Source organism: Acanthopagrus latus, chromosome 15 (assembly GCF_904848185.1).
Source record: "Acanthopagrus latus isolate v.2019 chromosome 15, fAcaLat1.1, whole genome shotgun sequence".
Lineage (NCBI taxonomy): Eukaryota > Metazoa > Chordata > Actinopteri > Spariformes > Sparidae > Acanthopagrus > Acanthopagrus latus.
The window spans coordinates 16,505,557-16,517,981 of NC_051053.1; the positions used below are offsets into that span (position 1 = coordinate 16,505,557).

Below are 12,425 nucleotides of genomic sequence, written 5' to 3' on the forward strand. Positions count from 1 at the left end.
TGCTATCTTTGCCGCGGATACAGACTTGCTTATTCGCCGCGCCGTCTGTCTTATGCCTACTTCAGTCATCCTCACGTTCATTCGTCCCCCTTCTCCTATGTGTCCTCTATTTCCTGTCCCCCTTGTATTTGTCCTCTGTATTTCCCCGTCTCCCCCTCGCTCTCTCTGCCAACTGATTTCCAGCCCTCATCTCCCACTCGTCTCTTTCCACACTATTTGTTTTTCCCCTCCCTCCTTTAGTGTTTGCTCTTTGTTTGTTCCATCACCTCACTCTGCCTCTCCTCCGAGGATAAGACGTTCGTTTCATCTGCCTCTCGTACGTGTGAAGGAGGACAGTGGATTGTTGTGTTGTGTAAGGCTACTGAGTACAGTCTCAGTCGCTCTGTGAAGGGCGGGGGCTGGAGGTGTGTTCTTGCATCTGTGTGTGTAAGTTTAGTGGGTTCCAGGTTTCATCATTTTTTGTGCAGTAGTTGTCGGTGATGTAGAGCTCTCCAGAGTATGAGTGACATTAGGTTTTTTGATAGCCAATAAAAATATTTTCCGACTGGATTCGATTGCTGGCGTTTGATCGCATAAGTCTTCAAAGGTTAAGATACCTGCCCAGCCTATATTAAATAGAGTAATTTTCAAGTTCAAGTAGTGTAATATAATTAAAGCTGTAAGCGTTGTTTATTTTTTAGCTAACTTCCGACCTCTTTTGCAGATAGCAATCCTCTCCCTCCTCAACATCACCACACTTGCACGGGAGCCTTTTTACATTTCAAGGCGGCCAGGTCGGCGAGTGTTGGCAAAGTATGTATAAAATAGGCCTTTTGAGGACGGATGAGAATTTTTTAGAATTTAAGTTTATTTTCATGCCATATCCACAGAAGATATCTATTGCAAATCATTCTTAGAGTACTGGCTTAGGTCAGGACAATTCCTCTATGAGAAACCTGCCCTTTTACAGTCCATCATGAAAACAGTGATATTTGTTCATTGTTGTATTGTCATTCAGCTGCGTTGACCGCAGCCCCCCCCTCCTTTTTTTTCTACCTCCCGCATGGTTTGGCATGATGTTGTGCAGGTGCTGAAGGTGGTGGAGATCCCCAGAAGCTAAATGTCATGCCTCTGTGTGCATGTCCAGAATGCTGTTTTCCTTTTGAGATGTCACTCTCTGCTGTCCACTTATTGTAAGCTGCATGCAGAAGGATAAATGCCAGGTCCGCAGGCTGCTGCCTGCTTTCAAACCGCTGCGTATCATCTCATCAAGCACTTTTTATGATTGCATTATCTCATGCTTTGATGTAATTAGGATGCCACAGGTACCCGAGGGATCTTAGGTCCAGTTTCATGTTCTCGTACCTAATGAATATTTATACACAGCATTACCATGTCTGGCAGCTAGCTACTCCGTCTTGATTAATTCTTTGCCTCGCGAGTCCCTTGCTGGTCCTGACGTGAATATTAAAGAAATATTTCAAAAAAGCATTTCAGTCATTTTTGTTGAATTTTTTTCTTGAACTTTATTCTGAGATGTTGGAACTCTTGCATGATCTGTAATCATCCTGGTCTTGTGATTTAAAGAAAAAAGATACATGGGACTCAATAATACCCTACTGAAGCTAATAACAACTGGACTGAATAACTTAAAAATGCAAGTTATCAAAATAAATCTCAAATAATGGCAATTCAGCACAATGCACAATTCCACAGCACCACACCACATTTCCATAGTACATCAGTTTAGTCAACTGTGGCTTTGCCTTTCTTTTTAACAGTAGCAGTGGTACAATTTGCTTATTAGTCACCCATTCACAAACACACTTGCTGATTCATGTCACTTTTGGAGATTTTACATAGACTTACAATAATTTTCTGGAGACTTATTGTATCCCTACCTTAACCTTGCTCTAACCCAGACCTTGAACACTGATCCACAAATCAGCTTATTTCCAACTGGCGCACCATCCTTTTTTTCTGAATTAAGTGCTGAATATGAGTCACTGTGACTTTGAATGTGACCTCTTTCCCTTCAATGCTGTGACCTGTTTCTGTCAAAGCTCAGTGGTCTCGCATAACCAGACCACTGAAGAAAGGCCTGACTGCGCCCATTATCATTTTGCTATAGGACTAAAAAAGCTCTTGTTTGCTGTTCCTGAAACCAATCAATGTCGTCTTTGGCAGCGCAAAGCCCTGGACAACAATGCAACGGTGCCCCTGCAAAATAGTGTCAAAGGGGACTTGTTTTGGTGGAACGTTTGAATGTGGGGAGGTGAACGCTGACATTAAAATGGCTAGATGCCTGCAAAAGAAAAGGTTATAGCTGCCAGCTAATCTAAATTTGTACTCTCAGCGACCAGGTTGGGGTTAGCCAGAGTAGCTTGCCGTGTGTGGGTTGCTAGCAGGGATGTTCTTGTTGCCTCTTGTAGCGACGGGCATTTTGAAACGTGTGACATGCATTTAGCGCAAAAGAAGAGATTGCCAAGTGGAACAGTTACTCAGTGGCAGGCTTTTTTACCCACAGTATACATCAAGTGGGCCAGACTAAAAGCTCAAGGAGAGCTTTTGTGTGTACTTTAAGTTGAGCTTGTTTTTAACTGATTAATTCCAATTTCTTACTTTAACATTTCTGGGGTTTGTTGCTTAACTGATGTCAATAAACTCAACATTTCCTGTAGAGATTCTCAAGTAGCTCAAAGGGCATAACTTGCTCCCTTTTCATTTGGCAAAAGGTGTTGGGTTTCTTTAACTGAGAACGAAACAACGTCAAAGTAGCTGCAGATGGAATTCTTTTCTGCTGTTGACCTTGTGTGGGAAATAAAATTATTAAGCAGTACTTCACTGTCACTGCTTTTGTCTTGGCTTCAGTAGAAGTACTTCAGGGACGAACTTTCAGCAGACTTTGCCCTCGTTCAGACGCTCAGTGTGACAGCCGTCAGCTGATAGCTTTGTCTGGTGTGTATTTGACAGCAATCTGATGTGACAGCAGTCGTCGGTGGGTTTGGTTGGCTCAGTGGTTTTCATTCAAACTGGCATCGCCTTCATTACGGAAGACTCTATTCACCTGTTTGGGGGGTACGGCAGTGGTGTGGGTGTTTATCGATTGCTGGTCTTCCTCTCCAATTTCACTTTCTCTATCCTCAAACACAACTGACGCTGACAGCCAATCACAGTCTGTCGCTAGCCGTCTGTCAGCTGTATCATTTGGTGTCATCCCGGATAACAACTAGAAAACCCAACGTGTGCGCCAGCGTTGGAGAAAGCTATTGGCAGCTTGTCTATACAAATCCTTGTGACATACAGCGGGGAATTTAAGCTTTTTATGCAGAGTGACATTTAGGATTTTAGTTTTTCTTTCTTCTCTGTCTCACAGCAGCTGTGTGGGTTGTAGCATTGAAAGGCTATGTAATCTCTTTTTTTGTAACACATTGCATGGTCTGAGGTGTCTGAAATCAAATGGACAGGCATACCATAAAATGTGTTTCTTGTTGCTCCTTGCTTGGAAAAAAGTCTTAATGGAGGTGAGGGCTTTTACTGAAGCCACAATCATATCATGGTTTTGATCGATATGCTGTAAGTTTGGCTGATGGATAAAGAATTTGTCTTGTAAGATCTTTAGATTTTTAGATAGACGGTGTTTAGATAGTGATAGTGTTTCCTGTTACATTCACTCCGTCACGGTAAGCCAGTGACTTGCTGTGCCACAGCAACTCGCGGCCTTCAACTTACTTTACAGAGAAATAATTCCAAGACATCCACTGAGTTAGGGTTCAAAGATTTTACATTTGAGAAAGAAAGAGGACTGGTGTGTAGGATACTCTGTAACAGAGGATGCTCTGAGTTAAGGTATCGAGTTGGGAGAAAAACATGGATCGGTGAATCCTGAGCAGATTTTAAGAACAGTCTTGTAAATTCAGAATAAATATAATTGAAATTTTTCAGATTAAGAATATAAATAAGCATTTGTACCTTAATCAGTGAGGCCTGGACCCCTGACGAAATGTTCAGCTCCAATGTCACCTCTCTGACATGAAATCTACGCTCAGTGCAACTCATTCACAGCTCAGAGTTGAAGATTGATTGAGGGGTTGATGGCATGATATTAAAGGATTGAAATTGGTTGGTTCAAGCTTATGTAAGCACACATTTTGTTTTCCAGGATGAACACACGATAGAAAAATACAAAGAAATTGATTTGTCGTCATTTTTGCCATCATATATTGTGAAATGGGGGCTCATAGGACTGTGAATGTGTAGTAAAATGGTTGAAAAAGCATTCTTTTCATCACAGCTTGACGTTGAATTGTTTTTCTTTTGATCAGCAGGGGTATGATTCCATCTGCATTGGTTTGTTGTCCTAGTGGTTGGCTGTTACAGATCTGTTGAGCTTGAATTACAGTGAGGCGGTTGTGGGTGGTTTAATATTAGGGTGATACAGGACTGTTGAGTTTGATATTTGATTATTTGTGATCTGATTAAAGGGGGCTGTTCCTTTTCTGGAGGTGTGCGCTCTACTGAGTGCCATTCTAGTTCCTCATGAATTCAGTTCTACCCTTACCCTTACTACTCAGGTTAATGTTCCCCCTGTGACACCTGGTATTTTGGGCTCCTGTACGACTGCACTTCACTGTCGGTCATTGTGGATGCACAGCGCAAATCAGTCTCTCGCTGCTGTACACAAACGACCTTCCTGCTGTGATTCTCGCCGCTGCTTTTCTGCAGTCCCAACACACATCAATTCACAGCCAATGCATTCTTGATTAGGCGTGGACACGGTAATTGTTTTCATTGCCTTGGATTGGAACGACATTGAATTTAATGTGGTCCATCGATCTTTTGTTGGGGGGAAATTGGGTTTGTTACCAGCGTTGTAGATCTCTCGTGGCCCACGCGTTAACCTCTTATATTCTCTCTCCCTCACCACATTTTTCTCCCCAGTCTCAGTCTGACTCCATCCAGCCTCATCTTCTCTTCTTCATTATCCTGTCTCATTCTCTTACCCTTTGACTTTAAATGTCTCCATCTTTGTCCTTCCCTTAGTCTGTCTTTCATTTTGTTTTTTACCCCATCCTGTTCCTCTTCAATGCCTCTTTATCCTATCCCAATTTGCTTTCAATTTTAGAACTCAATTAGCATGATTCCTCATCAGATGCAACACTTTGTAGACAATATACCACTGATGAAAAGCTGATATAACCAGCAAAAATGTGGTATTCACACTCGATACATGACCTAAAAGATTAGGTGATTAATGATGTTGCTGTTGACTGATGTTTTTGTTGATCTGAATCGAGCTGATTTGCTTTAAAAGAAGTATTGAGTGAGAGTACTCTTAGCATTTACCTTCTGAGCGCTTTGACTTCTTTCAGCTCATTGTTTTGGTTTACAGCCTCCAGCTGTTCTGTTTTGATTCACTTTTACATCATTGATCAACTTTGCAGTTTTCAATGAAAATCTCTGGCAACCACCCAACAGCAAACAGCAGGCAGGCAAAGGTAGCAGCTTGTGAACTCTGACAGTATGGCAGCTAAAGAGCCAGATTTCTCAGTGACTGGTGGAGAACAAAACAGAGCTTAAAAGAGTGAGAATGTTGGGTTTGAATTCATCCGGGGGGAACAAAACTTTATTCCAAATAATGCCCACGTTGCTCCATGTCTTCATTATATGTTAATAGGTTTGCTGAGACATTCACCATATCAATTTTATGAGCTCATAATTTGTCCACATGGCTTTTACAACTTGTAAAAAAAAGCCTTGTGACCAGTGGTCATAAAAATATTAATTGCTGCTTTGACATCAATTCAGGTCACGGTTCTTTTTAAACTCTGCCTTTTTGCTAGTGTGTTGTTATGCTTCTCGCCTTAAAACTAAAACTATCAGCAGGAAGGTTACGTCATCTTTCACCATAATGCATGACAGTAGAGTACAAGATACAATACAGGGACTCAGGGCCTGAAAACAAAACTCCACATTGTCACTAGTGATCAAAAGCTCCACAGGGTCCCTTTAAACAAGAAAATTGTCCATTGAAATCCAGGATAATGAATTATTTTTCTTTTCTTTCTTTGAGTGAAGGAGAATGCCCCCAAAATTGCAGGACATTTTCTTCATAATAAAACAGTAGTTCACTAAATCTAATCATGATGAATGAAATCCACAATTGAAATGGGTTTATAGTCTACAGCTGTGCTATAGCTTTCATCGTATGACTGGTGAGTCACGCTGTCTAATAAACTACTTTCCAGTAGAAAGCAGAATAGCTTTTCTTGGTTTTTATCCAAAGTCAATTCTTTGCCCGCGAGGGCTAAATGGACCATATACTGACATACCTTTGTTTCTCTCTTTGTCCTTCTCAGCAGTCAGAGTGTAAAGCCAGCACCATGGAGAGCACCGAGCCAGCTGTGGACCTGCTGGGCCTGGGTAAGACATGTACAGCCTTCTACCTATTTATAATAACCCTTGGACAATATAATAACATGTCTGTCTGCATTCAGATGTCTGCCTAATGTGTCAGATATGTAAATTAAAACTAATTATGCTGGGTGATGTAAAAACATTTTTTGATTGATGTGGTAATAATTGTAGGTTCAATAACGTGTGACATTATAAGGGGAAAGGTTTAATGCTGTCAGGCTTTATTTGAGTCACAGAGAGAGACCTTATTATACTGTCTGGCAGTTAGTACATCAGTGATGGCTTCAGACCTGCATGTCAGACACAACTCTCCAGTCATGTACTTGACTGTCTAATTATGTTTCATGTGTAATCTGAACGGGCAGAGTAAACTATTTTGTTCTTTGGGGAAACTGGGCAATATCAGTTCATTTTGTAACTAGGAAAACATTATCATTGCTCTACTACTCAGTTGAGTAGATAATGGACTTGTTGTGCAATAATTAAGTGGAAAATGTTTGAAGATTCCAAGAAAGGTTTACATGATGATTTCATCTGTCTATACCTGGTTTAGTACGTAATTTAACCGTAGCAAAAATAATTGGAGTGATTCTTCAGCGTACACTCACCGAGGGGCATTTTTGCGGCAACAAAAGTAGAAAGAAGCTGGAGAAGGATGAAGTCAAACCCAATCGTGTTCCCGTTCGCTTCGGTGAAGAACAGAGTAACATGTAATCCCCTCCTCCTTCCACTTGCTTAAAGTTCAATCCTTTTTACTTTGACTTTTAAAATAATGTTCTGCAGCGTCCATCTAATTAGAGGAAAGGTGTGGGATTGACCTCTTATTCAGAATGAATAACTGCACTGTAAAGTTGAGACGTGCAGCAGTACAGAAGCAGAGCTGCTGCCTGGCTGTAGGGACAGTGGGTGCTTACACTCGAGTGTCAGCTAACGTGAATTTGATGACATCATGAAGCAAAGTGTCATTTGCACCTTGTTGAATACTGTTTTTAGCGTGCTGGCCAATCAAGCAATGAAGTGCAATTTACGCTCACAATCCTAACCCACGCAGTTTCCTGCCCTGCTGCTTTTCTGCCACAGCATGTGACCAGAAAGACAACACTCATGTCACGTCGACACCAAAATCAAAAGCGACCACACGGTCTTATAACTCAATATTGATAGTATGCTGATAAACTGCCCAGCCCTATGCACGCATGCATTTTAATGCCATGTATGCCTAAGTGAAGAACCCAACAGCAGAGCCACTGGAAAGATTGAATGCACCGAGGATATGACATTCAACAAAGGTCACAAGCTGGATTCAAACCTGTGACATTTTGAGCACACAGCCTGTTAACCGCCCGGAGATTCTGCTCCCTGCTCGTTGACCTGGACATTAAAAACACCACAGAAAAAAAAAAAAAAAAAGTCGACTTCGGTTCAGGCTCTTCACCATAAATCTTTAATTCTCAATCCTCCTGCGTTTTTCCAAAACAGTAGTGCATTGTATTAGACTTCGCTGAGGGTAAGCTGAGCTGACAGAAGAAAGAGCCGGTGGAGACAGCATTGATCAAACATTCCAGACCGCAGCATGGAAGAGTGGGAGTGGATGCCCTGCTATAAATAACCAATGCTACACACCTTGCAGCTATGTCGAGTGGATGAGATTTCACACATAATCAATAAGTCAAATACGTGGCAGTATGCCTTCAGCACTCACACATCCCCTCGTTACTCCGTCCATCCCTCCTCGTCTCTGCTTACCTCGCTCTGCAGCTGTCAAAGAGACACATTTTGCTGCTGCTTCTGTGTGTGTGTCTGCCAATTCCTCTGTTCTGTTTAATTCAGTTTAGCCGTCTCTGCTGGAATGAGATTAAAAATAATATCGTGAGACCACTCAGAAATGCATTTGTACACAGATTTTCTGTCCGTTATTGCTTTTTTCTTGGTTTGCAAAAAAAAATGTAGTAGATATTGGCTTTTTTTCCCCAAATATCTCTTGTCATAAAATAATACATCAGTATTGATAAAAATATGTTTTGTATTTATTTATTTAAACATTTTTTTGGATAGTTTTTGTGTCCCAGGTGATAAATGCTGTGCCAGAGTTGTTCCATCCTGCCAAAACAGATCCCTTCAGGAGCCACTAAATCAATTTGAAAAACTTTTATTGATGGAGCACCCCTGTCTGCTTGTTCCTGTTTTTTTGTCTCCGCGTCCCCTCCACTTTACTTCGGTCTCTCTCTACTGTAATGGTCCTGACACGCTGAATTGAAACTTAGGTCCGGGGAGAATAAACAGCAGTCTTCCTCCATGTTGTCGCCTCTGTTCTAGCAGCAATTTTTAGTTTTACCTCGAGTAGAAATGCTGAGGTTCTCAATTGAGAGAAACAACATTTTATTGTTGTGGAAACTGCCTGGGATGAAGCCTTTTTTTCTTGTTGGGTGTTTTGCTTCAGTTCACTTAATTTTGGTTCAAACTTTTTCTGAATGCATGATCTAACATATTGATCTTTTTGCCAAACGCCTCTGGCATCTTTACCCCTGAGGGAGACAAAAAGAGAGAGAAATACAGCAGAACTGTTGAGTATACAGCTGGGTTGTCCAAAACAATGAAGATCATTATCAATGTGTGTGCCTCATGCATCGGCATGCTAAGAGTACATCCAAGGCTGAATTTGAAAACTCACTTTTTACTCTGTTTCGGCCCTTCAGATTGGACTCTTCTTCTAACACATACTGTATCAGTTTCAGTGTTGACATCAACTGTGGCTCTTCTAGCCCTCTCTGTGGTTACTCTTTATTAATATTAATATATCTGATAACACCACACAGATCTTCTGATTTAAGGAACCCTGTGGAGTTTTCTTGTCAACAAATTGAATCACACTGTCATTCGTAGTCTCTCACCAAAATGCATTTGCAGGCATCCTTGACCAGCTACTGTGCCACAAACGTTTCTTTTTCTTTTTAAGATTTCCTTTTTCCTGTCGTTACCAAAGGGAAGAACATGTCAGTAGCTTTCATGGTGTTGTAAAGAAATGATTACAACTTTATTGAGGGGCTTATATGATAAAGTTTTTGCTACTATAATTTGATATTGGACAGCTCTACAAGTCAGGGCTGTAAGATTAGGTGATAATGCAGAAGCCGCCTTGGTTGATTATACTGTGCCACTTCAAAATTGCGAGTAAACAGATTACTCAAATCAATTGATATGCAGCACACCAGTCTGTCTAAGCAACTGGAGCTGTCTCGACTGAGACCGCTGTTAATTTGTTGCCGACTTAGTGTAACAAGCTTAAACTACGTAAACAAAGAAATTGCCCACCGTTTCTGTCTGTCGGCCGATGTTTGTTTGCATGGTGACATAATTGTCCAACTCTGAAACTTCTGGCTATTCTTCTCTCCCTTCTGAAATCAATTAAAAAGGAGTCTCATCAAAACACCAACATCCCAATCTAATTTACACTATATGTCCACAATTTGTTGTCACTGCTCATACTGAGATGAGGTGGCATCTTACCTCCTTTATCGCTTGTAAACAAACAAACTGTACCAGCAGTGGCGGCTCATTTTGTGTCTGTTTTCCACACCACCCGCTTTATAATGACTGACTACCAGCAGCTAATGACTGCGGACACCAACTGGGCCCATGCTCCTTTTTCTGGACTTGCTCGCACCCAGAGTCAAGCTAACTTAGTTTCATGCCCTAGTTCTGACTTGTTTTTTTTTTTGTGGGGGGGGGGTAAATTAATATGCTTTTGGGTTTGTGGCTGTACCAATACTTCAAAAGACCAAGACCCCATGAATTCCGTTATCGGCGAGATGGAAAAGCGTTGCGAACCACTGGGTAACATAATCAGAGAGTGCGTTCACATGCATTTATGTGGAATCTAATCAGAATGTTGCACCAGAGTCGGGGGCTTAATCAGTTCAGACATTTTACCCCTCACGGTGGTTGCCAAGTCCTTCATGTGACGGCCCCCCACTGCTGAATGAGGTCGCTGTATTCACTGGAGATGCTGAAGAACTCCATATATGTGTCTGTGTGTGTCTGTGTGTGTGTTCTCGGGGCAAAGGGTTTCAGGACAATTATAAAACACACCCCCAGCCTGAACTATTGTTTCCATGGTGAAGTCGAGAGTGCTCTCAAGAAGCGTCTCCATCCCTTGATAAAGGCTTTGGGGGAGTGATGATGATGATGATGATGATGATGATGGGCCCTCTTCTTCCCGCAGCTCATTTCCATGGCAATGGGGCGAATGAGTATTTGGAGAGAGGGGGGTTTAGAGTGGCTGGAGGGTAATTGATGTACGTGAACTTATTTTCCTCTCTTCTATTTCAACATGCAACAACGTGACACGCACCTTGTTATGTCAGCCCAACAGTCGCCGCCATAATATGCTTCATTCTTCATGCACCTTTTTTTAAAGTGTTTTGCAAAGTGATTTAACTATCCAAATAAAAGCCAGGCAGTGACATGAAGGCATGACGGCATGAATTGGGGGCAACATGCTGTAGTTTGAATATTAGGATGGAAGACGTCACAATCGAAGTAGTTCTTGAGCTTGAGTTTTTAATAGGAGGTCTTCCGGGCTTCTCTCGGTAAATGGTTTTCCTTGTAACCTGCAGTTTGGCTAAAGGAGCTCCGTCTTGTTCACACTTTAAAAAGGGCTAAATTATGGATGTTTCATCACTGTGGTTATATAAATGACCTCCGCTGCTCACTCGCTCACTCTTAGACACACATAGTTCCCCTCTCTTCACTCTCTTCCCTTTCACACACTCCATCTCCTCCCCCCTTTCTGCCTCTCCATCACTACCCTCTCTCTCTCTCTCTCTCTCTCTCAGAGGACTGTACATTGTGTACTCGCAGTTTCTTCTTCAGCATTAGGGTCCATCCCTGGACAACACAGTTCTTCTGTAATGATACTGTAGTTTAAACTTCTATCAGACATATTTTCGGTTTAGCTCACATGTTTTGAGCTGAACACATAAATCCATCAGAAAGTTCACCAAAAAATAGAGATTCATTCATTATCTACTCACCCACCATGCCATTGGAAATAGGTTGAAGTTTTGTACATTTCTGGAGCTTCATGGCAAAACGGTGTGTCAGCATTCTTCCAAAAAAAAAGAAATAGCTGGGGACTATTTATAAAAAGTCAAGCAAATCTGTAAATGTAAGTTATGTACTTAACACTCTAGCATGAGATGTTCATTTATTCGCTAATATATCTTCTAATTCTGGAAAGGGTTAACTATTTCTTAATCTTGAGAAGTCTTCGTCATATTCAAGGATACAATGGCACACAGGTGGTGGACATCGTGAGGTAAAAGGCCACTTAAAGAAGCCAACAGCAGTTTGAGACAGTTGTTTTTCTTTAAATTTAACTTGTAAAACAAGATACAGATATTGCACAACTATTGCCAAATCATTCATGTCCAGTCCACCATCCTTATTTGTGTTTCTTTAACATCTGGCTTTTCCACTGCAGACATTTTGGTTGTCATAGCCAGAACAGCACCATTGTTACCAATTCCATGAATAGTACCCTATTTATTTGTCCTATAAAACAATGTCAGTGGGCCAACACCGACACAATAGTCCCTTTCACAGCACGCATGTTGACTGGTCAGAGCAGAAAAACACACATGTTGAACTACTAACAATAATAATGATGGCTTTGTTCCATTGGTGCACCATTTAGCCGTCCCAAAGGGTAAACGTGCACAACAAAATGTTTGCTGTTACAGAAGTGTATTAATTTCACCCCTCAAAAGGCGTCAAATCATTTTTGATCCATTTGGGAATAAAAAAAATGTCCTCGTTCCAGTTCATATTTTTGAAACTTTTTTAATTTTCAAAGTTTGAATATGTCTCTTTAGAGTTGTATAATATTAGATTCTTAATTGATTCAGCTGAGCTTAGTCACACCCAGAAACTAATTCAGTGCTGTTTTACCATTTTAAATATATTTGCAATTAGTAAGTATTACTTTTCCAAGGGCAAAAGGAGAAGTATACTGAAGGAGTGCAGTCATC

The 12,425-nt window shown here is 41.2% G+C and overlaps 1 protein-coding gene across 4 annotated transcripts in view; it reads left to right on the forward strand.

The window, feature by feature from the left end:
* Window positions 1-12,425, forward strand: part of LOC119033208 (stromal membrane-associated protein 1-like) — an 85,700-nt gene that overhangs the window by 49,026 nt on the left and 24,249 nt on the right. For all 4 annotated transcript variants that reach the window (XM_037123002.1, XM_037123003.1, XM_037123005.1 and 1 more), the window contains one exon: window positions 6,339-6,402. In XM_037123002.1, coding sequence (XP_036978897.1) covers window positions 6,339-6,402 — 64 coding nt within the window. The remainder of the gene's footprint in view (window positions 1-6,338; window positions 6,403-12,425) is intronic.